The sequence below is a fragment of the Homarus americanus genome, unplaced genomic scaffold (assembly GCF_018991925.1).
Source record: "Homarus americanus isolate GMGI-L3 unplaced genomic scaffold, GMGI_Hamer_2.0 scaffold33531, whole genome shotgun sequence".
In the NCBI taxonomy this organism is placed as follows: Eukaryota; Metazoa; Arthropoda; class Malacostraca; order Decapoda; family Nephropidae; genus Homarus; species Homarus americanus.
Genome location: NW_024723306.1, coordinates 369,918 through 394,202, shown reverse-complemented (window position 1 = coordinate 394,202; position 24,285 = coordinate 369,918). Strand labels below are relative to the sequence as shown.

The following is a 24,285-nucleotide window of genomic DNA, read 5'->3' as shown; positions in this document are numbered from 1 at the left end:
AAATATGACAACCTACATTACTTCTTGTACAGTAAATTATGACTGTCGGGAGTAGTTCCATCAGTGGGTGGTTTACTGTGATATATTTACGGAAACAACTCACGTCGTCGTTGTGTTCGTGGAGAGTTTTAGCCATATTTAAAGTCGATGACAGTCTGTCTTGTGATAGGTGGGAGGTTCTCAAGAATGCTCTGCATAATTTAGCGTGTTTACAGACAATGTGCATGCTGCAATACTACAGTATACTCATAACTATAACTCAAACTCTTGTATGTATACCCCACACCAGCGAAAGTAGGTCTCATAAGCCTGGTGGTCCGTTACTGAGTTCACTTTCCTAAATGAAAAGTTAAATATCTGTTTACAACTGAGTGAACTGTGGAGCTTATGTAAATCCCATAAAAAATTCATGTTAATTTTTGACACCATGCATCACACAGCCTATAACCTGTAGATTAAGAAAAACTATGGTGTTTTTTTCTGAACGGTATATTAATCAAAGAAGTTTTATCAGAGCGGCGTAATCAACCACAAACGTCTTACCATTAAGTTCTAAGTACGAGTAACTTATTACATAACTAATAACATGAAAATGTTGCATTATATGATCACAATTTAACATAATATATTATGAATGCTGCTCTTATATACGCCACCCTGTCTCTCTTATACGCCACCCTGTCTCTCTTATACGCCACCCTGTCTCTCTTATACGCCACCCTGTCTCTGGCAAAGAAGAGAATGCAGTCAGTAAAAATGGTCGCCTTAAGACAACTACTAGAAATTAAACATATGCATAATACCACTATCTGAAAAGCTTACAACATCCATTTTGTATTTATTATTAGTTTATAGTATTGTCCATCATATGGATACAAGTCAAAAGCTATTATTTCCGACATTGCTTCAGTCCTCGTCATCAGACTCTTCTGTGTAAAACACAGATTCCTTCACCTTGTTTAGGCATTATTCATCATCTGCTTGACAGTTACACGTCTCGGTGCATGCCATGTTATTCCTTCTGCATGAATATGACAATGATCCACATTTGCTGACGCCACATCCACCCTTACAAGCTCTGTGATAACTTCTGGAGCTGGTGGCAGGTCTGATATTACCGGTGTGAAGCAGTCATTAAATCTTCCAGCCATGCTCCAATGCATCACAAGACCACAGGGCTTCATATCTTACTCTCAATGTATGATACTTTAGAGTGCTATAGTCGGTGGTAGTTCTTCAGCCTTTGTCTACGTTTTCTTGAAGAGATGCCATCTTAGTATTGACAGTTCAGTGAAAGTGTTCAAAGGAGGGCCACCAGACTGGTGCCTGCACTTCGGCACCTCAACTACCCTGAGAGATATGAGCGCCTGAACTTGCCTAGCTTATACTACAGAAGGGCATGGGGCGATCTAATTGAGGTGTATAAGCATCTCAAGGGGCACTACTCAGTCGAGTGTCTTTTCCTGGAGGTGGCGGACGCTCACCCTACAAGGGGTCACAGCACAAGGCTGAAGAAGCCACAACTCCAGAAAACTGTGAGGACAAACTTTTAAGGCACCGAGAGTGAGCTCTGTCAAGACCGGACTTGACCAACACTGGAGCAGGTTCAGATAAATTCAGGAGCCGGTGCATGCCCAGTACCTGCCAACAGTGCGTAACAGAGACGTGACCGATCGCCCAAGCGGCTAACGAGCCGATCAGTGGCGAAAAGGATATAAGTAAAAGAAAGTCATTCGTGGGCAGTAGAGCTTATATACTAATTCCTCTAGACCAATATACATGTCTGCAGGAAGGGCATTTGGTCTACTTGGCATCTTGAATGCATTTAGGACCTTTGTGTTAGATTTCATCAAAGTGTTCCAACATGTTTTCTTTCCTTTGTCAGCAAATTTTCCTGTGCAGTCAGATCCTGTGAAGGCATAGAAACCTGGAAGGCTCCCTGAAATGTCTGGCCTAATAGCATCATGTATGGATGTGAAAGAAACAATGTGTCGTCGCTCTCAATTTCCTGTTATCATACTTGAATTTTCTCCAAGTTGAGGCTGCTTTGATATGCCTAGAACAAACACATAAAGTGTCTGGTGACATGATATGTACAATGCTGCCTTTCTGTGATGCATATATGGCATGAATGATGATCGGAGCATCTGCTTCCTCGTGGTTACTTTTCAACTGTTCAACATTTTCACCATTGAGTGAACACCGTTCTTTGTTGATAGCACAAATGAGATTTTGCCTGATTGGAACAATGATGATTTTGTTCGTCGTTGGTGAGTAACTTCTTGAGTGACGCTTTAATCTGTGTTGAATCTGTGATTTCATAGCTGTATGCATTTGCTTCCTTGCCATAGCGCCGGTTTCTTGTTCTTTGTTTTAGCGAGTGGCCTACGTCGTAATGATCAAAGACAAGGTGCAAAGCAGCATAACTTTTTGCCTTAGCTGATTATGTTTCAATGAAGTAGTCTGCAAACTCTGCACATTTTTTGACAGACAAATTTGACAGTTCGTGAACTAATGCCATGCCTTCGATGATGAGAGTCTGATGACGCTTGTTCCTTTTGTGGATATGCGATGCTTTGAACATCAGTAAACTGTTCACTTTTTGGAGCTGCTTCAAGAAGACCCATGAGCTAGCTTTTTTCTTGGCAAAGAAGGACAGACCCATCTGGGGAGAAGAGAGATCTTGGCAGACAAGTGAATTCATAAATGCCAATCGCCTCTTGTAGTTTGATTTCATCACTGGTTCTTACGATGATTAGCAGTCTTGCAAACAAAGATCTGTCCTGCTTATGTTCTATAACTTGTGAATGTAATTTGATGATTGAAGTCTTTTTGCTGCTTTCCATGACAGAATATTATCCTTAAACATCTTTTCCCAGATGCGCACTGGACCAACAAGATGTTGCTTGACAAAAGTGTCATAACTTTGTCTTCCAACCTCATATGCACATGGAATGTCATGCTTGACATTTTCTGGCAGTACAGCTCCAGTTACCAAGTTTAAAAGAGCATCATTTTCCTGACAAAACGGATGGCAGTCAAAACACGGGATCTAACAGATACACACTTTATGCATATAGTATTCTGCATACTTAAAGTAACTGACTGGGTTATTTATGATTTTGATATTTTATGTAATAAACTTAATTTGAAAACCCAAATGGTAGTATTTGATCTTTTATCACCTTAGATTTTTTACCTCGCTTACTTCTCTGGACAAATACGATCTTAAATCCCATTAAAGAAATGACACCATATATTTTCTTAATCTCCAGGTTCCAAGGTTTAAAATGATGTTTTGGTGTCAAAAATTGATACGAAATATTTACGGGACCATACAGTATATTAAGCCCGTACACTACTTAGAACAGAAGGTAAACTCTGTATCCAAACGGTCGCCGCGCCCCAAACCATGTACAGAACAGTATACTCAAACATACCTTACTAGTGCTTTGCTGTCATTCGGAATCGAGTATGACGATCATCCAGCTATGATACAATGATAAGAGTTATTAGTGATGGCACCTTCGTTGGTGACCTCTGAGGTGGCTCGAGAGGCCGATTAGGAGCCAGCACTTCTTCAGGCATGTCTTTAAGAATATCCTTATACCTTTCCTGTTGACCGTCAGTATTACATGTGCCATTCTTTAACCCCTTGTGTACGGGATCCTCTCTGTGTTGAATAAAATCGTCTGGTATTAGCCAAATTAAATATTATTAGTGGTGTCCCGTAGTGTATATATTTACAAACTTTTAAAATATTTTTCTGTGGAGTAAAACTAACCTTGTGCTCTGTTGATGCTATACTGTATTACTGAATTTACTGGCTTAAACATATAATATCGTTAAGTTCGTATTCAGTGTTAGTACATTCATTAATCATCACTTATAAAAACCAATAAAGATGAATCTCCCTCGTGTTCTATGCTTGAAGACCTTAGCTGTTGAAGTACACCAACGCAGTTTTAAGACAGCTGGCCATGTCGTGCTATTTGACTATTTTTCACTTGAATCAAAAGGCCCAAATGGTTGACTATTAGAAAGCACTTCACTCGTCTCTCTACGAAGCCAAATACCATGAATAAATAACCGGGAAATACTGTATGTTACACGAAACCTTTAAGTTCTTTATTGCTGAATAAATATGAAAATGGACGGGTTGCTGCTGCTTGGCTGCTTGCTATGCCGGTCGTGGCTGTGTGAGGCAGTACTGGTGGAACCTTCATGTAGCACAGTCGCCCCGCTGCTGAGGAATCTGTTGCTGTTGTTACTAACGTTCAGGGACGGTGAATATAAAACAGGCCCAGTTTCCTTTTTTGCATGTGTATATGTCCTCTCTCTCTCTTTCTCTTTCTCCTGATGTGTATATATATTAATATTACATAAGATAATTCCTCATTTTCCCTCAGATTGGCTCATCATGATCCCCTCAACGAGCCTGATGACCATGGGCAGCTGTATGTGGGTGTGGATATGGGTGTGGGAGTATTTATGTCTCAGCGTGGGTGCACAGGTCAATAAGATAGCCAAAGGATTCCCAGTTGAGTGCAATACTACGGTTGGTTATGTCGAGCAGAACTACGCGGCGGCCAGTGAGATGAGGTGTGCTCTCCTCGCCAACAAGAACGCAGCCCTTGAGTACATATACGATGGTGAGTACAACTACATTGATGAGTACAGGTACACTACTGAGTCAACTATACCATTGCTTCCCTTCTTTATCAGTGTAATTATTGAGGCTATTTTTTGGACGGTATTTTTTCGATTTAATGACACGTGCCTTCCCATTAACACTACCTGCCATGATGGTGATAAAACTTCAGTTGACTCTAAATATTACCAAAGAAACAAACACCTTCTACAATGCTTGATGGCGTTGTTATGTTACTACGTTCTGGAGAGCTTAGTTCACCGCAGAATTCTTGTATCTATTTTATCACTGGGGAGTTCAGGGCCTGGCTCTCTTCAAATTACAATGGACAATATATCAATGCTATTTACTCCTATAGATATATCGTTGTTGGTTTATTGTACCAAGATGCCTCAGTGACCAAGATTTATAGATCCATCACTCAAGGCACTTTTAACAATAACCAAAACTTATGAAATATTAATATGTGATTTATTTGCTATCAGTCTACTTGATATGTGTTGACGTGATTGATAATGTTATAACTGCACTTCAACAACCAAAGTCTTCAGTATGTTTCAGTCAGTACGCCAGACATGTATCAGTCAGTATTGTCGAAATAAGGTCTTATCATCCCATTAGCTGGCACCATCGAGGTTCCGGTCAGGCGTTTCATTTTCTTATTGATTCTTATCTTTTATTTGAAGTAATATTCTTAGTTGCCCTCGTGTATGTAAGAGACTTTTAAGTGGCAGGGATTTTTATTTACGCGTGTACACTCGGTAAAAAAAAAGTATCTTTCAGGAGGGGGCCGATAAAATTCGAATTGAACAATCCTGGTTGTCTCGCTAAGGTTGGTAGGCGTGATTGTGAGACATTTCCTACCTATTATGGTAGGCCTCATTTAGTTACTTCATTCGAAATATAAAATTAGTTCGTTGCATTATGATGATGAATAACATTATGTATCATGTGACTTTATCAAAACCTTCTTTTGAGGTGTTATTTTGTTTTACACAAGAATTGTAAAGATATTTTTTTTTTGCCGAGTGCTTTACACACACACTGACCCTCTCGGCTCTCTTTGACCATCACCACGACCTCATCTGCAAATTTGGTGAGAAACTTCTGCACCATCCTCGACACCGGCTCCTACTACCACCCGAGATCCCTCGTCCAAGAATTGCTGTTCGACACCACAACAGCATCCAGCCTATACGAGCACGTACTGATCGCTATAAGAACAGCCCAGTCCAAACCATTGTAAAAATTATCAATAACTTGTAGTCAACCACTGTATTCACTCCCAGTCAATCTTACCTTTTTGCACTGTCTCTATGTTAAAAAGCCCTGTATAGTATGACCTTCTCCCCACCTAGTCATTATCTATAAAACAAACAAGTATGTCTGTGTTTGTGTGTTTATGTGTGTGTGTGTGTGTGTCCGCACGAGAATCTCGGAAACTACTTTACCGATCAGTAGTGATTAGTGAATGATGATGTTATATGTAGTGATGATGGATGGTGTTATATGTAGTGATGATGGATGGTGTTATATGTAGTGATGATGGATGGTGTTATACGTATGTAGTGATGATGGGTGTTGTTATATGTAGTGATGATGGGTGATGTTATATGTAGTGATGATGGGTGTTGTTATATGTAGTGATGATGGGTGATGTTATATGTAGTGATGATGGATGGTGTTATATGTAGTGATGATGGGTGGTGTTATGTGTAGTGATGATTAGACAATAAAATAATAACAGTTTAATGCTAAAAAAATATACTTTGCTGTACCGTTGTAGTGAAAAACATGGTGGAACTTACATACACCGTTAATGAACTGTTGATGGAAGAAGAAGTTTTGGGGACTGAACAGTGAGACAATGTGGAGCCTCCCGGAGGGTGGCGTCCTACCGTGGCCTAGCGGATGAGCGCGGCGATTCTGCTAGTATATCATATTTATATCACTTATGTTATTTGTATATTATTTGTCAATCAAGAGACCCATCCCCCAATTATGCAATTTCCGACTGCCATGCTCTTTCAATAAACCGTTAATTATTATTATTATTACACACACACACATACATGACTAACAGCGTGTCACCCTTCCACGTACAGGTACTATGTGCACACTGCTGGGTGAAGGACTTGGCATCAGCGACGCTCGGGGTGTGGGGTTCACTAAGCCTTACCCTCTGGGCCAAACACTACAGGAGGTCGCTAATAATAAACCTACTTATGGCGCTCCACATAATGGGAAGTAAGTCAAGTGTGTGTGTGTGTAAGTAGTTTAGTCTACTTTATTCTGTTACCAGTATAGCAACCAGAGTATTATACACGATGGATGAATAAGTTTTCATTATGCATTTTGCATTGACCGCAGGGGTCAGAGATGTTTTCATAGCAAGCATGTAGTAAGCATTTATTTAGCCTGCTGAAACGCAGCTGCTTTAGTCACGTACTGTACACGGTCTGGCGACAGTGTGTCCACCAGAGATGTCTCAATATGACGATATCACCTTTGAAGCTCATTACTTATTCAATTAATGACTCTTACTTGATAACTAGGTACATTGATGATTATCACTAGTAGTCTTCCAAGTATTTGATGTAAATTATTAGTCAGATTAGTAAGATATTTATAACGTCAATTAAGGATGATTCACGGCTCCAACGAGATCATTTCCAGAGAGCTATTTCAGTAACGCTGCAGACACTGATTCAGGTGTTCATGCCAAGGAATTGACTCATACCGACCCTCCCTGCTGGTAGAAGCTTGAACCCATGCATCATCCTTCGTGACGTCATTGTCAGTTAGCCCCAGGGTAGGTTCGCCTTGGAAGAGCTAGTCAGTCTTGAGCTGGACACCACACATTACTGATCTACCACTGAGCAGTAGCCTGAGAGACCCCTTCAGTTTTAGCAGATCTAAATAGCATCTTTACACTGCTCTCAGCTCCCAGCTCTCAGTCAACAGATCAAGTGGCTACCCTCTCTGTAAATACAGGTATACATATATATCTGTACATATAACTGCTTGTATCCGTCCACCCGTCTCAAAGAAGTGAACTAAGACAGACGGTTTTTGGAACAATATCTGGAAATTCCCTAATTAAATGTGAGTCTTCAGAGGAAGTTACAGTGAAGGTACAGTGGAAGTTACATGTGTGTGTGTGTGTGTGTGTGTGTGTGTGTGTGTGTGTGTGTGTGTGTGTGTGTGTGTAAGAGAACATAAAGTTGTCTCTTAAGGGGTCGGACCATGCGAGTTCACTTCTCCCAAACACTATTGGCCACACAGCCATGAAACCTCTAAAATAAGTTGCTGAGACTTACACCACGAAATTTTATGAGATAATGCACCAAACTCTCATAGGCCCGTAGACCTCATAAGTAAACAAGAGCATAGGTACGAGGTTGTGAATACTGTAATACACTGATGGAGGACTATACCTAATATTCCTACTTTTCCTCACAGCTACATTTCCTCCAAAGCCGTTGATGGAAACGATGCTAAACTCAGTATCTACGCTAACGAAGACAGATTTCTGTTTCCCTGGTGGCTGGTGGACCTGGGGGACACCTACTTGATTCACAAGATAGTGATTCTCCCGCGGTACAACAACTACATGCATCACTTCCATGACATTGAGGTTGGTTCCCTCTGCCTTCAGGTTATGAGCTACAGATACTCTTGTACCAAGTCGTAATGGTTCCCTGATCTGTTTTACCAATCAGTTGCCAGAGACCATCATAACCGTGTTGTGTTTACGAGGTTCACTGTTCTTAAAAATCATTGATAAGATTCTTTCACGCATTTCAGATCCGTGTGGGGACACAGCTGGACACGAGTGGTGATCTGGGAACCTACAAGCTGTTCTCCACGTACAAAGGACCTTATCCCGCCCCAAAATGGGAGAAACAACTCGTAGTGTGTGAGAGGAGGGACGGGGTTCTCGGCAGGTACGCGAGCCTCAAGCGAGTAACTGCAGAGTACAGAGAACTCATTCACCTTAACGAGTTCAGAGTATATGCCATACCAGCACATTAAAGTGAAAGTGATTGTCTCTGTCAGCAAATAATGAACTAATATTTATGGATGTGTTAAAAGATATAAGTATGTATTGACAATTTAACACACACACACACACACACACACACACACACACACACACACACACACACACACACACACACACACACACCTATTGATTTTTTTAGATAAATCAAAGTAGTAATGATAAAATAAGAAAATCTAATGCTTAAATAGTTACATTATACAAAAGTAAGTAACAAATATCAAGGATCGATGGATATGTTGGTAAAAACAAAAGTGAGGGAATCAAGACGGTGAAGTATGCTGGGTATGTTGGCAGAGGTGAGTGAGGGCAGCGAGTAGCATTATGTAGCCGCATGAAATTCTGCTATGAGATTTTATGGCGATTTTCTATCATTGAATATGATTTATTGACACTATTTATAAAGACATATTTAGTACAGGCGGGAGTCACTGATGGATACATGATGCTGTGAGGAAATAAACTTTTCATTACAACAAAGTGAAAAAGATGGACTAGTGTCACAAGATATTTACCTGAAATTACATCTGTAGACAAACTTTACGTTGTATAACTAATTTGTGTTTACCAACCAAGTATATGTTGTGTACAGTATAAGGATGACAACAATTTGTGTTTATGTAGGTAATGTTAAGTCATATTTATGTAATTGTAATAATAAAAATTACTCCTCATGTGTTTAAGAATTATTGTATATCATATTTGTGTCTGTTTAAATGTTAAGCTGAAACTAAAAAGACTGAGATCACCCGAAGAATCTCCAGCCTAGTTTATTTCACCGACTGATTAACGACACTAACCTAACCTTATTTCACCTACAGATTAACTAACACTAACACTAACTTAACCCCCCACCAATAGTGTTATGGTGGTTAATGCTCAGGTGAAATAAGAGCTGGGATGGAGATTCTTTAAGTGTTCCAAAGATTCTTACAGTGTTGGTGTAATACAGAAAGTTCTCATCTGTCATCATGTTTCCCTGACCTCATAAAATAAATTTGGTATAAACGTTGTCGGAGTTAATGTTTCTCTTAGTGTAAATAAAGAATAATTATACAACTTTTCATTCTACACTTAATTAGTATTCTTTCTCATTTGTACACATTAGGCGCGAGAATAAATATTTCCTTCCTATTTATATAAATTTCGTCTTCATAGTACATATTATTCAACTCATGTGATAAATTTCTAGCACAATGAACAAATTATGGTAACAAGTGGTTTTATAAATGGTATTTTTGTCCTGCTCAAACTTCAAATTGGTGGGGAGCATTTTAAGGACTTTTGGGTAACATCTGCTGGCTGGTGGACACTGACAGTACTTGAAGAATGTACACAACGAAGCCTTTAGCCTACGAACTTAAAATATTTCATAGGTTTTTCCATCTTTATTTTGGCCTTTTTCGGGTTTCTTCCTTTTCATCTGTCTTTATCTGTCATCCTCTGGTACTCGCCTCTTCACCGACGCTCCTCCTTAGGGTATGATCGTAACCTGGACGGCCATGGACTCGATGGCACACTCGTCGGTTCCTCGCCTGATCCTGAAGAAGCCGTCCTCACCCCAGCTGCCGCCCCAAGAGTTCTTCACGATCCAGAACTTCTCGCCTGTGTCTTCTTCTACACCGTACCCGACGATCAGCACCACGTGGTTGGTTAGCTACGAAGGAGAGACAGGTAGAGTTCTGGATTGTTTACATGAGATAGATAAATAGATAGATAGAGAGAGAGAGAGAGAGAGAGAGAGAGAGAGTTTTAGTCAGTTTCATCAAAGATTACATATATATAGAATAGGATTAAAGAGCTATTGAAGAAGATAATAACATCCTGTTGGAGGTGTTAAGGAATCTGAGCGACACCTGACTCATAGTGTCAACACGACCTCAGTTGACCCCTATAACCTTAGCTGACCCCCACGACCTCAACTGACCCCTCAACCTCAACTGACCCTTCCCCTTCCACACACATACAGAACTTGTAAGACTCATCAACGTTCACTCAAGCATGAGAAACACACTCACTCCTTTGATGAACACTGTTTAGGGTTACCTCGAAGGGGTTAAAGTCGCTCTCGAGGCCCGTGTGGTGGTAAATGCCGCCATTGTAGCTGCTGAAGTCGCTGTACACCTCGAAGGAGACGGAGATGGGGCCGGTGGTGACGAGGGCCTCCAGCATGACCTCCTCGTTGCAGGCGCCGTAGTAGCCGCCCACGTGTTGGTAGTCACTCACGTACGTACGAGAACAGGAATTGTCCGTGGCACAGGAGGTGTCCTGGGTGATGGAGGTTAGGTTAGGTCAGGTCAGGTTATTTCACAACATAAACACATTATCATGGAGTGTTAGTTTCTTACTGTAACCCTTTAGGGGCCAGAGGTTTCTCTCAGCTGAATAAAATACCAAGGTGAGCCGCTGCATTCTAAAGGGTTAAATATTTTCAGAAGTTACACGATTTTAATTATAATGGGGGCAGTGTGGTCTAATCTATAGTCCTGATTAGACACATACAGACACACAGACATTAAAGCAGCACACAGAGACAGAAAGACACACAGGCTCATGTAACAGCACCAATTGTGTTATATAAATATTCACCCAAATGTATAATACTAAAATGTATAATATCCAATTATTCACTAAATTATTCAACAATGACTCAGTATTTATTCACTAAGTTATTCAGCCATGACTCAGTAGTTGTTCATGTCATACATGCTGAGGTCTGTAACTTCATCAGAGGTTGAGCGAGGTCAAGCTGATTTTGCAAATAGCTCGCCCGCTCCTCCTTGCGTCTCACAGTCGTGGCGTGACCACATACAGTAAGGGGACAGACGTGCCCATAGGTGCTCTTGACTTCCCGATCGTCCCACAAAGGTCCCCTCAGCCAGCAAGTTTTTGCCATCATGGGGGGTCGACATAAACGTCCCAGAAGAGGCTCTCTCATGGACACACACATCTCTGATACGGATGCCATCGCCAACTCGCCTGGTCATACTGAATCCAACAGCCTTCAAGAGTCAGACCCCAGTGGTTATGACAGTGACGGTAATGTTTCGATGGGAAACACTAGCCGGAGTGGAAACACCAATGCCACGGACCCTATCACCATGCCCTCTGCCAACCAGCCTTACCGAGCCGACGTATTTGTTGCACTCCTCGGCCACGACGCCCTGGTCCTGGGCGTGGCGGCCAGCTATCAGGAAATCGAAGCCTCCATTACATCCTTGAGACAACTCTGAGCACGACACGATATCCTGCGAGAGGCAGGAGAGTTCAGAGGAATATTTGATTTTTAAAATTTTGTAACGAGGAGCAGCTAGTTTATTGTGCACCTCATGCGCATCCTATGATTGGTAACTAACAAAAGGATTACTGAACAAAGGTCCTGAAGTGTCTTTATCAGGTCTTAGAGGTCAGGGTGGTGTAACATAAAGATTTACAGAGTTGATTCACCCATGAACAAAGAAGTGTTGGTGGACATTTTTCAGGTAAAACAAAATAATGATTTCGCTTAAACATGACATCGTAGAAGGTGAAGCTTCTGAATCTTTGTGACCTACAAGGTATCTTTCCTCACACTACAGTAGTGTTACCTGTGGGGAGAACACATCCTGTCGTTGGTTGCGGGTGGCGATCCTCACTTGGGCCTCCAGGTTGGCCATGGAGGCAAACGCGTAGCAGGAGCCACAGCCGCCCTGGTCCCTGACGGGTGACACGTAGTTCTCGCCTTCCACATCACGCCAGTCGAAATGCTCCGGCAGGAGGGCGGTTTGGGCCTTCTGCTCGGCGGTAGCTGGAGCCGGGCGAGGTCGAGACGAGATGGCAGGCTTCGGGCCACCAGCTCGACGTTGCATCTCCTTCACAGTATATCTGACACCACCAAGACATTTACCATGACTGTATACTTCATAATGGTAATGCAATACAGTGTCGGTATTCTTAAAAACATGTTTCCGAGTAAAGAAAATGACAGTTCGCTGTAACTTTACCAAAATAAATCTTTTATGGCAAATATAATGAAGACCAAGAAACATAAAGACGGAGACGCCTCTGTATTACTGACTTAGTGAACTCGGGATAAGCTTTAGCTGTCCACGAACTTTGGGCAGCGTTGATTTTGTCGATGAAGCTTTGATCATTCCTGAAGGGGCGATCCAGCTCCCTCTGGGCGGGACGAGCGTCTACCCGAGGATTAACCTGGTGAGTGAAGGTAAGATTAGGCTCCCCGAGAAAGACACACAACAGACTTACCGACACAAGGCATAAATATATTAACTTTTTCCTTAATTATAGTAGCTTTGAAGGAGGAATCGTACCCCAACATGACAACAACGCCCGTACTCCTGCATGACAACAGACTGTGAGTGATTAAATTATCTGTCTGTGGCTGGCACGTACTGGACGAGTATCTTATACGTCAGAATAAACTTACCGGTGTGGTCTTCTGGGCGGTGTAGCAGGACCAGTTCCTGATGGTCTTGTCCCGTGACCAGCCGTTGAAGGTGCGATCACAGTAGGACACCACAGCGTTCAAGTCGCCCTCGTAGTAAGAGAAGGCGAAGTAGGAGCGCTCGTTGATGTTCACCTGTTTACAAAGAAATATATTTAAGAGGGGAAGGTGCGGGAGATAGAAAAAGTACACGGATAATATTCACCTGTTGTTAAAGGAGGGATGTACGGAGGGGAATGAGAAGGACATGAGATATTGAAAAAAAAACTTCACACTAAGAATTTTACCTCCTTTGTTCACTTCATTCATCAAACATCATGGCAGTCATTTCATATACCACCATATTATTGGCTTTAGACGCATTAATCCTTGAGACATGCTTTTGTTTTGTGTTTCTGTTATACAATAGTTCGTACCTCAAATCCCTGGTTATAGATCAAGGTCCAAGTTCCTTCATTGCCTAGCTCATCTGTAGCGGTGTTTGGGAAGCTGAGGGTGAAGTTCTTGGCGTGGACGATGGGGCCGAGCTCGTCACAGTTGATGGTGTGGTCGCCTGTCCGCTCAGTCTCCGAGAAGGTCCAGGTGCCGCGTATATCCTCGTACAAACAGTTGGCCGGAGTGTCTGCTGTGACCAAGGCAGTAGCGCCAGCCAGCACGATAAACACTAACATCTGTTGTTGTATGTTAATAAATTGACAGTAATTTTTTAATACATGGCAACTGGCTCTCTTCTTCTGTAGTATTTAAAATATAATGTATGGATGTATTTGATGTTTAGTGTAAGATGTGGAAAATGTCCTAGTAATGTTATTTAACACTGAACCTTCCCCTTATTCCTCTACATTCATCATCATTTAAACGAATTTACTATTTAAGAATTACAAGTGCATTCAATTAAATATTTAAGATATTTCATCATTATTTAAAGCGAACTTGGTAATTATTCGGATAGTGATTGTCCACTGATGGTATATGAGCCCTCACGGTACATTGTTTACATCTGCCACATCACAACTGATGATGCGTCTGTAAGAATGCTATCGTAACTCGCCTATATCTAGAAAACTAAGCATTTGCCCAAGAAAATGAATAGAAGTGAAAGTAATAAACATACAAAACTGTGTCTAAAAACTTCTTCCATAATTATCGAACCGCTGACGGTCACGAATCGTACATTAGCCGCGAACTAATAGCAGGGTAATCTTATCTCCCGGGACCAAAGCAAGCTCGTGCACTCACCGTGATAGCCTAGCAGAGAGTGTCACCGCCTCACCCCAGGAGTGCTTTATCTCCTGTCAAATGACTCGTCATCAAGCACAGTACTGTAGCTTGAGTCGTCTGAAGGTTGTATAGTACGCGAGTTTTAAAACCTAAAATATGATTTTTTTTAAGCTGATAGCTTTAAACCTGAGAAACCTCTAATTATCGCCCTATTGCCCTAACTTCATCCCTCTACTAAGATTTTCGAAACTATATTATCTCTCATTTTCTCCGTCACCTTGAACACCTTTCTCTTTCGTCGTGGCCCTCGACATCTCCAAAGCATTTGGCAGGGTATGGCAAAAGTCTTTGCTTTTAAAACTTTCCTCTTATGGTTTCTCTCCCCCACTTTGTTCTCTAATTTTTAGCTTCCATGAGAACCGATCTACAGCAGTTGTTGTCGAGGGATCGATCTCTCGCTCTTTCTCTACCAATAGGGTTTTCACAGGGTTCTTTTCTTTCACCAACTCTCTTCCTTCTTTTTATCAATGATTTACTTCACACAACGATTACTTCTATCCATTCTTACGTTGATGGTTGTACTCTTCACTCTTCTTCACATTTTTCCCTTCACCCTAATTCTCAAACTAAGTCTGTTTCTAGAGTTGATATCGCTTCATCTATCAATGAGGATCTGTGCAGCATCTCCGAATGGGGAGGTAAAAACTTGGTTAAATTCATGAATAATAAAACACAGTATTTACCAATTACACATTCCAAAATAGAAGATCTCCCACCAATCACATTTCAGGAAGCAATCATTCTGCCAAATTCGAAAATAGATATGCTAGGCCTCACCATTTCCTCTAATATGTAGTGGAAGCCACACTTCCACGACATAGCTAAAACTGCCTCCCGAAAGCTGGGAATGCTGTACAGATACCGTAGCTATTTCACTACTGAGCAGTTGCTTCAAGTATATAAGGGATTCATTCGTCCTAACTTGGAGTACTGCTCTCATATCTGGGGTGGCTCTTCTTCTGTCCAACTGTTAGATAGGGTGGAATCAAAAGCATTTCGTCTTATTAATTCTCCTCCTTTAGTTGATAATCTCTCTTCCCTTTCTCTTCGCCGTAATGTTGCTTCACTCTCTCTCTCTCTCTTTTCCAGGTCCTAATTGGCAATGTTCGGAGGAGTTGGCATCCTGTGTACCGCCGGCAAGGCCGTGGGCTCGTAACACTCGTCTTGCCTGCGGTGCCCATCGTTTCTATATGGATGTCGGTCACACTAGAATAACCCGTTAGAGTACATCCTTCTTTCCTCACACAGCCAAATACTGTGCCCGGGTGGGCTATTCCCCGTAAAAAAAATCGCTTGATAGATTTGGGAAGTATGAAAATATTTGTAAGCATTATCTCTCTAGTTGTGTGATATCAGAATCTTTTGTTATTTGAGAAGACGGGATTTTGTAAACAAATAGGTGTTACAGTGAAGCGTAGTTTTAAAAGAGTTAATTCTACTTCATCAAATTCCATAGTGATGATTTGTTTGCAGAACTTGTCATTACAAACAACGAGTCATGCTGAGTGAGTGAGCTGACTCTTTGTCTCCGTTATCGTTTTATCGTGGATTTTTGGGGGGTAATTCTCTTTCAAAAATTGTATAGTATTTCTTTATAATGTTGGAGAAATTATTACTTTAGTTTTTTATAGTTGAAAATCAATCTTCAAGTTCTCTGACTATTTTATGGTGTCTGGAGTGGACATGTAACCACAAGTCACCTGTTGTTAATCAAGCATCACCTGACAAAGCAACACTAACTTTGAAAAAAAAGAAAATATCTTAATTAAGCAAATTCAATCTCAAAACCTCATTACCAGGAAGAATGCTGACCTTCCATAACCGAATAATTTAAACCCAAATTCTGAATATAAAATCGAAGATAATGTCTAGTTCACCAAAAATTACCCGTATTTTCCAAACACTATCGATACTGACACACTTGAAGCTGAAGAAGTGCTCTGGCAGTTGTAACGCGGGAACAGGTGCAGCTGTCGCCTCAGTCCTCGTGTGTGTCACCCGGGGAAAACCATTTTACATCTCACCATTTTGTCTCCAAATAGTATCAACTTTGTGGCCAGTTAGACCTTTGGGCCTTGGATCAGTTCCCTGTTGGCCCATACCTAAAGACGACACTGTATCTAAGTGAAGCAATAACAGCTGTACACACCACCTCTCTTCACATCCTTTGTTCACTCTCATCATGAACAGTTCTTACTTCAACCTTGGGGAATATTTGTAATTGAAGACGCGCTAAGGTTAATAGTACTACAGTAGGTTTGTTTATTAGTATTAAGCTGTGTCGATTATGGATTTTCATTATTTATTATTATTTCATCTTGTAAACAAACACCACTGAATTCATAGACGTAGGGGAAGAAAAAATGACTTCAGTTTATTCAGGAAAATTATATTTCAAAAGTAAGTTTTAGAAGTTACTGTATAGTGGAGAAACTAGTAACTAATGGAGTTTTGTTGAAGAACCTAAATATATAAAACAACAGCTGTAGGTTTAATCCTGTGATGAAGGTTTAACAATTTAATGATGACGGCTTAACCTTTTCGTCCTCGAATGGTTATTCGTCCATCTAATTTCCGTCTCTCACAGTCACTGACCCGATATACGAGGTTGATTGTTCGTCAGTCTCAGATCGTGTTGCCCCAATTGGTGTCTGGTCGACCAGTTCAAGGGATGCCGGTGAACGGCTATAGACTCGATGGCACATTCGTTAGTCCCTCGCCGGATCCTGAAGTAGCCGTCCTCGCCTACAGTTGCTCTCTCACGAGTTCCTTGCCGTCCAGAACTTCTCCCCTGTGCTCTCCTCCACCCCGAACCCGACGATCAGCACCGCGTGGCTCACTTTCTACAAATTAGTGTCCGTCAGCGTACATACTGGATGTCTACTTTCCATTTTACTGGTCAACCTTAAAACACCATGTTTTATATAAACACTTTAAATGGGTTAAATAAACAATGAATTACAGCTCCAGAGACCTTAACTCACCTCAAATGGATTAAACATTGTTGATGCCCGTGTGATGGTAAACCCCTCCACCGTGGTTCGGAAAGTCATCATACACCTTTAAGGAGAAAGAGCGTCACCAACATAGACTCCTCATTACAGGCGCCGTAGTAACCTCCAACGTAAGAATATTCACGTATGTAGGTGCGCGCGCAGCTCTCGTGCGGCCCTCCACTCCCCTCCCGTGTGGCCCTCTACTCCCCTCCTGTGCGGCCCTCTACTTCCCTCCTGTGTGGCCCTCTACTCCTCTCCTGTGTGGCCCTCCACTCCCCTCCTGTGCGGCCCTCCACTCCCCTTCTGTGCGGCCCGCCACTCCCCTCCTGTATGGCCCCCACCCCCTCCTGTGCGGCCCTCCCTCCCCCTCCTGTGCCCCCCACCCCCTCCTGTGCGGCCCTCCACCTCCCTACTATGCAGCCCTCCACCCCTTCCTGTGCAGCCCTCCACCCCTTCCTGTGCAGCCCTCCATCCCTTCCTGTGCAGCCCTCCACCCTTCCTGTGCAGCCCTCCACCCCTTCCTGTGCAGCCCTCCCACCCCCCCTCCTGTGCGGCCCCTCCACCTCCCTACTATGCAGCCCTCCACCCCTTCCTGTGCAGCCCTCCACCCCTTCCTGTGCAGCCCTCCACCCCTTCCTGTGCAGCCCTCCACCCCCTCCTGTGCGGCCCTCCACCTCCCTACTATGCAGCCCTCCACCCCTTCCTGTGCCCCTCCACCCCTTCCTGTGCAGCCCTCCACCCCTGTGCAGCCTGTACAGCCTCCACAGCCCTCCACCCCTTCTGTGCAGCCCTCCACCCCTTCCTGTGCAGCCCTCCACCCCCCTTCCTGTGCAGCCCTCCACCCCTTCCTGTGCAGCCCTCCACCCCTGTGCCTTCCCCTCCACCCTTCCTGTGCAGCCCTCCACCTTCCTGTGCAGCCCTCCACCCCTTCCTGTGCAGCCCTCCACCCCTTCCTGTGCAGCCCTCCACCTTCCTGTGCAGCCCTCCACCCCTTCCTGTGCAGCCCTCCACCCCTTGTGCCCCTCCACCTCCCTGCAGCCCTCCACCTTCCTGTGCAGCCCTCCACCCCTTCCACCCCTGTGCCCCACCCCCCTTCCTGTGCAGCCCTCCACCCCTTCCTGTGCAGCCCTCCACCCCTTCCTGTGCAGCCCTCCACCCCTTCCTGTGCAGCCCTCCACCCCTTCCTGTGCAGCCCTCCACCCCCTCCTGCCGCTCATATATTCATATATTCTGTTGTGTGTTATCTCGCCCACAAAGTACACGTGGGTGAGGTAGTGTGTCTTGTGCTGACAACATGTGAACTAACCGCTGGTGTTCCCGCCACTAAACACTGGAGTCAAGTAACCACATCTTACACTCCGTTTGTGTGATCCTGTGACTGTGTGACTATGTTTGTGTGTTTGCATCTGTGTATTTGTGTGTTTTTGTCTGTGTTTGTGTCTGTGTGTTTGTGTGTTTGTGTGATCGTGTGATAAAGTTTTACTGGATTTTTATTTCTGTTTCTATCAAGGTGCAAAAACTGCCTTAACAATTCTATTAACTTTATTATAGATGTTTTCCTTTGATCAATACCTGTCTGTGTCTGCCTGCGTTACTTTGTACTTTGTTTCCTTCCTCTACTCCTTTTTCGCTTGTTCGTCGTTTGCTTCCTATCTTGTCATTCCCAATTATGGTTCTCCATCTTACTCTCTGTCTTTCTTTATTTCTCATTTTCAATAGTTATCGGGCCTCTTCTTCCTCCCTTGTTACTCCCCATCTCTCTCTTGCATTCTTCACTTTATCTAATTCTTTGGCTTGTACTTCTTCTAATGCTCTATTGCTCTTCCCAGTCCTCTTTGTATTGTACCTTTTCCCGTTCTGAACCCCCTTTAGCACGATAAGTTAACCTCCTGAGTACGATAAGTTAACCCCCGGAGTACGATAAGTTAACCCCCTGGAGTACGATAAGTTAACCTCCTGAGTACGATAAGTTAACCCCCTGGAGTACGATAAGTTAACCCCTTGAGTACGATAAGTTATGCCATCTTACTCAAGGGATTATTTACATAAACCAACCGACCCTATTTTTTTTTATTCCAATTTTACAATCCATTCATAAGTCTTGTTTGATCTCGTTTTGTTGCCCAAGAGTTCTTTATGAGACCAAATGGCTACTTATGGCTACTGGTAGATTTTTCTTCTGTTTTAGTGTAATAATTCATTAGGTTTCTTATTTTGTTCTTTTTTTTTCTTATTTAGGAGGATAACAAAAACAGCTATGTATTGGATTATTTTACATTTAATATTTTAGAAAAAATAAAAACTGTTTATTCATTCCTCTGGTGTCGACGGTGTGGGAGATCAGGGAATGACGGTAGACTGGAATGCTACAGACTCAATGGCACACTCGTCGGTACCTCGCCTGATCCTGAAGTAGCCGTCCTCGCCCCATGATGTACCCCAAGAGTTCTTGCATGTCCAATACTTCTCCCCAGTCTCAGCGTCCACACCGTACCCCATCAGAAGCACCCCATGGTTCACCTCCTGGCCGGGAACATAAAATATAATGTTTCAAAGACATATTTAATTGTTCCCATAACATTGTATATAAAATGTCGCATAAAGAAAATTGACATATTTTTTTAATAGTTTTATGAATCATTATTTGACTCCTAGTATGAAACACAAAAGCTTAAGTGTTTTGAATGCTATTAATAATAAATTACTTAAGTTTATGTCCAGAGGAATTCCCATAAGCTCGGGGCGATTTATGTTTCAAAAGTTATTACATGTAATAAAACTCTTTGTAAAGTTTGAGGTAATGTAAGAGTGTGTCACCTCCAGAGGGCTAAAGTCGTTCTTGAGGTTAGTGTGGTGGTAGATGCCGCCGCTATAGCTCAGGAAGTCGTCGTACACCTCAAAAGCCAGAGCCATGGGGCCATTCTCCACCAGGGCCAACATCATGAGCTCCTCGTTGCAGGCGCCGTAGTAACCTCCCACATATTCATACTCGCTGACGTAGGTGCGCGGGCAGCTCATGTCTGTGTCACAAGCGTCGTCCTAAAGGGGTTGTTGCGTTTTATGAAATATTACAAATTGTTTTCGTTTGTCACATATATCCTTATCATAACACTGTTTACTGATAAAAATGTAGTCACTGTTCATTGTGGTTAAAATTTTAGCTACACTATTACTAAAGTCAATATTATTAGACTTGAGAGAGAGAGAGAGAGAGAGAGAGAGAGAGAGAGAGAAAACTTAATTTTACACGAATAAAAAGAAAATATATCAGGGTTCCATCACTCACCAAGCCAGTATAAGGGTTACACTCCTCAGCCACGATGCCTTGGTCCTGGGAGTATCGGCCACCTACCAGGTAGGGAAAGCCTCCCTCACACCCCTGAGACAACACCGAACACGACACTATGTCCTGTGGGTAAGATATCAGTATTTCATTAAGTATAGAATGCGTGACCTATAATATAAATGACTTATAGTATGAGTGACCTATAATATGAGTGACCTATAGTATGAGTGACCTATAGTATGAGTGACCCATAGTATGAGTGTCTACGTGTGTGAATCCTTTAGCTCCGTATAACCTCATCAGAGTTGCCCGTCACATGTGATTCCTACTGTCTCACCTGGACGGAGAAGACGTCCTGTCGTTGGTTGCGGGTGGCGATCCTCACCCTGGCCTCCAGCATAGCCATGGAGGCGAAAATGTAACAGGAGCCACATTCTGCCTGGTCCCTGACGTCTGATACATAGTTCTCGCCTTCAACGTCACGCCAGTCGAAGTTCTCCGGTAGAAGGCCAGCGCGTTGTTTTTGTTCTTGGGTGGCTGGTGCGGGCCTGGGTAGACTGACTGCTCGCCCACCAGTACGTTTGTACATTTCCTCAACAGTATACCTGCATAAAACATCAATGGAGTGCCGTAAAATGTATTTTTATAAAACTTCTAATCAAATAAGACTAAAAAATATTACTGAATTTTATATGTTCCTCGAGAGAATAAAATATCCATAAACTTGGCCGTTGTGGGGCAATACTCTGCCAGTAGTTATACTTGAACTGTCATCTCCCTTCCAACATTTATTTTGGTTTAAGGCCTCGGCCAGACACTTCTGTTAAAGCTAGGAGTCTCACCTCTCGTGCTGGGGGTAGGCCTTCCCCCTCCAGGAGCTCTGAGAGGCGTTGATATCCTCCAGCATCTTGTGGTCGTTCTTGTAGAGTCGAGACGACTGAGTCTTCCTCACCTTCTGGGTCACACGAGGAGTCGTCTGCAGAGATAACAAGAGGATGAAGGACATAAGGCTCATAACGCTTGTCGCCTGTAAGTGTTAGGATATTAATTTCCTACAAAATTATTCAATAGAGGCTAATAGAATATACAGTACCGCGTTGTGCTTCTGGGCGGTGTAGCAGGACCAGTTCCTGACGGTCTTGTCTCGTGACCAGCCGTTGAAGGTGCGGTCACAGTAGGACACCGCAGAGTCCATGTCGCCCTCGTAGTAGGAGAAGGCGAAGTAGGAGCGCTCGTTGATGTTTACCTGATGTGGCATTATTCACGTAAAATTATATAACCGATTTATTAAAACTTTGAGGAAGATTAATTTCTTGCAACTAGTTTATGATATTATAATCAACATTGTTATCATTGCAGTGTGGACAAGTTATAGTACAGTAAACACCGTCAGCTGACCTCGAAGCCCTGGTTGTAGATCATGGTCCAGGTTCCCTCGTTGTTCAGCTCATCTTTGGCGACGTTGGGGAAGCTGAGGGTGAAGGTCTTGGTGTGGACGATGGGGCCGAGCTCGTCACAGTTGATGGTGTGGTCGCCTGTCCGTTCCGTCTCCGAGAAGGTCCAGGTGCCGCGGACGTCCTCGTAGAGGCAGTTGGCCGGCGTGTCCGCCAGGGCCACCGCCACGCAACACAACGCCAACACAACTCTTGTCTGGGGGACGTGTGAGTTGTACATGGTGAATATTATGACTTATATTAGTGGTGAGGGTAAACATCACATCCGCCTGTATGATCAAACAACGACTGATTGTGTTTTGTCTGTATATATAGACAAATTTATTCCTTAAAATGTTTGCTCTTTTTCCTCTACAGAGAGAACTCCATTCCTTTCTATAAATCTTACAAAATTCTTAAAAAGGAACTGCGTAAATGCGATTTGACGTTAGTGTGAGTGTGTGTGTGTGTGTGTGTGTGTAAGACTTCTACAGCAAATATAAATGAAAATTATAATCTAAGTGCCGTACGTCAGGTCTACTTACCAACATGTTATTCTATTGGTGGGAGAGCTGTTGTGGATATTGTTTTATGTCCGAGCTAAGACTTTATACCTAGCATACAGTTACCAGATACTTCTATATTGGCATGTACCCGAACACTGATATCTCTCTCACGCACACACGTTAACTACAATGATGTAAGAGCCGAATCTACAAGTTGTATTTACATCCATTGAATAAAACGTAAATAGAATATATCTTACCTTATGATCAGTCTTAAAATCTGAAGTCACAAACGGTTTAGTATGTCGACGTTAGACCATATAATGATATATTATAAGAAACAATAGATCCAAGTTGGTGGCAGAAACCGTGACAAATGTAATACAATACACTTAGTTAATCAACAACGATCTATCTTAGTGTCAATAAACATTACCTGTCTTACCTGAGAGAGACAAGAGGCGGATGATTGTGGTGTGAAGGCCGACGGGAGATACCTGGTGAACAGCTGGACATTCTCAGGCGTATAAACCACACCTACAGTACACAAACACATACTCATGTACACTCGTGACCCAGGAAAGCAGGAGACAATGATGTGGTTTCTTAATGTGTGTTTACTTCGTTGATTTATATGACAGAAATTTTTTGTTAATAATCCATTTCTATATTTAAGGTTCCAAGTTCCCGGGATTAACTTCGTCATCCTCCTCTGAATGTTTTCTAGGGAATCAATATCCAATCTATAGTTAGTTACCAAAACTGAACTACATAATCCAGTGGTTCTCAATTAGTTTTAGTCATTACCCCAAAACAAGTCTGACAACAAGACTCATTACCCCGACGTAGGTTTGTCAACTGTTTTATTTCTAAACTATTTTTGGTCAAGGTCACTTTCTTCTTTATCATAATTTACTTTTTAGGAAATAAATCTTGCTATTTAATTTTGACTTTCTTTTATTGTTAACTGAGTATTATACAGTAATTACAATATTAAATATGAAACACAAGTCACCGAACTGACAAGAACTTTTACTAATGAGTAAAATGGCACTTTCGGTTGGTGACCATTTCTTGAATACGTGGGGATAACTTTGTCAAGACACATCTAATACTAAAAGTTTGTTCAGGTCTTTTGGTTATTTGTCCTACCTTTGTGTCGTCAGCAAATTTACTTGCATTGCTAATATAAACACACGAACATAATAATGGAAGAAACTGCAGCGGGCCTATTGGCCCACACTGGGCAGTCCCATTTACACCCAACCCCTATTGCTCATATAAGCATCCAACCTATGTTTGAAGCTATCCAGCGTATTCGGGTTAATGATGATATTTGGTAACTTCTCCATTCATCCACTACTCTGTTTCCAAACCAGTGTTTACCTATTTCGCGCCTAAATCTAAATTTGTCTAATTTAAAACCATTGTTACGAGTTCGCTCCTGGTTGGATAGTTTGAGTACCTTTGTAATGTCCCCTTTGTTTATCCCTGACTTCCATTTATACACCTCTATCATATCACCCCTCGTTCTACGTCTCTCGAGGGAGTGCAAAGTAAGATACTTTAACCTGTCTCTGTACTCAAGGTTCCCAATGCCAGGGATTAGTCTTGTCATTCTCCTC

The 24,285-nt window shown here is 42.5% G+C and overlaps 3 protein-coding genes and 1 long non-coding RNA gene across 6 annotated transcripts; 2 read left to right on the top strand and 2 right to left on the bottom strand.

Annotated features, from left to right (window-relative positions):
- Window positions 1-4,223: 4,223 nt before the first annotated feature.
- LOC121863398 lies at window positions 4,224-9,550 on the top strand. Its single transcript, XM_042362024.1, has 5 exons — window positions 4,224-4,286; window positions 4,410-4,652; window positions 6,757-6,898; window positions 8,114-8,288; window positions 8,459-9,550. Exons 2-5 carry the CDS (start codon window positions 4,421-4,423, stop codon window positions 8,684-8,686), a joined length of 777 nt encoding a protein of 258 aa, XP_042217958.1. The 5' UTR covers window positions 4,224-4,286; window positions 4,410-4,420; the 3' UTR covers window positions 8,687-9,550.
- Window positions 9,551-9,774: 224 nt separating this feature from the next.
- Window positions 9,775-15,297, bottom strand: LOC121863396 (dipeptidyl peptidase 1-like). Of its 3 annotated transcripts, none has more exons than XM_042362019.1 (8): window positions 15,217-15,297; window positions 13,575-13,829; window positions 13,141-13,293; window positions 12,772-12,905; window positions 12,302-12,578; window positions 11,840-11,962; window positions 10,761-10,982; window positions 9,775-10,371 (listed from the first exon to the last, which is right to left on the bottom strand). In XM_042362019.1, exons 1-8 carry the CDS (start codon window positions 15,256-15,258, stop codon window positions 10,189-10,191), a joined length of 1,389 nt encoding a protein of 462 aa, XP_042217953.1. In that variant the 5' UTR covers window positions 15,259-15,297; the 3' UTR covers window positions 9,775-10,188. The 3 variants fall into 3 exon arrangements, with proteins under 3 accessions (XP_042217953.1, XP_042217956.1, XP_042217955.1); XM_042362022.1 differs by lacking the exon at window positions 15,217-15,297 and adding an exon at window positions 14,398-14,485; XM_042362021.1 differs by lacking the exon at window positions 15,217-15,297 and adding an exon at window positions 14,273-14,333.
- Window positions 15,298-16,382: 1,085 nt separating this feature from the next.
- Window positions 16,383-17,402, top strand: LOC121863399. The gene is made up of 2 exons (XR_006088383.1): window positions 16,383-16,676; window positions 17,027-17,402. It is a non-coding gene; the product is annotated as an uncharacterized LOC121863399 (long non-coding RNA).
- Window positions 17,403-19,695: 2,293 nt separating this feature from the next.
- Window positions 19,696-22,797, bottom strand: LOC121863397 (dipeptidyl peptidase 1-like). Its single transcript, XM_042362023.1, has 8 exons — window positions 22,700-22,797; window positions 22,120-22,371; window positions 21,815-21,967; window positions 21,564-21,697; window positions 21,059-21,326; window positions 20,722-20,844; window positions 20,253-20,474; window positions 19,696-19,958 (listed from the first exon to the last, which is right to left on the bottom strand). The coding sequence occupies exons 1-8, from the start codon at window positions 22,703-22,705 to the stop codon at window positions 19,776-19,778; spliced, it is 1,341 nt and encodes a 446-aa protein (XP_042217957.1). The 5' UTR covers window positions 22,706-22,797; the 3' UTR covers window positions 19,696-19,775.
- Window positions 22,798-24,285: the final 1,488 nt, after the last annotated feature.

Excerpts from the sequence above, each read along its gene's own strand:
- LOC121863398 (XM_042362024.1), top strand. The coding sequence starts at position 4,421 with ATGATCCCCTCAACGAGCCTGATGACCATGGGCAGCTGTATGTGGGTG. Across the intron at positions 4,653-6,756 it reads CCTTGAGTACATATACGATG|GTACTATGTGCACACTGCTG; the intron begins GTGAGTACAACT and ends TTCCACGTACAG. Across the intron at positions 6,899-8,113 it reads GGCGCTCCACATAATGGGAA|CTACATTTCCTCCAAAGCCG; the intron begins GTAAGTCAAGTG and ends TTTTCCTCACAG.
- LOC121863396 (XM_042362019.1), bottom strand. The coding sequence starts at position 15,258 with ATGTCGTGGAAGTGTGGCTTCCACTACATATTAGAGGAAATG. Across the intron at positions 10,983-11,839 it reads GCAACAAATACGTCGGCTCG|GACACCTCCTGTGCCACGGA; the intron begins GTAAGGCTGGTT and ends TCCATCACCCAG. Across the intron at positions 10,372-10,760 it reads GCGACTTTAACCCCTTCGAG|CTAACCAACCACGTGGTGCT; the intron begins GTAACCCTAAAC and ends TCTCCTTCGTAG.
- LOC121863397 (XM_042362023.1), bottom strand. Across the intron at positions 21,327-21,563 it reads GCCTACCCCCAGCACGAGAG|GTATACTGTTGAGGAAATGT; the intron begins GTGAGACTCCTA and ends TGTTTTATGCAG. Across the intron at positions 20,845-21,058 it reads AGGACGTCTTCTCCGTCCAG|GACATAGTGTCGTGTTCGGT; the intron begins GTGAGACAGTAG and ends TCTTACCCACAG.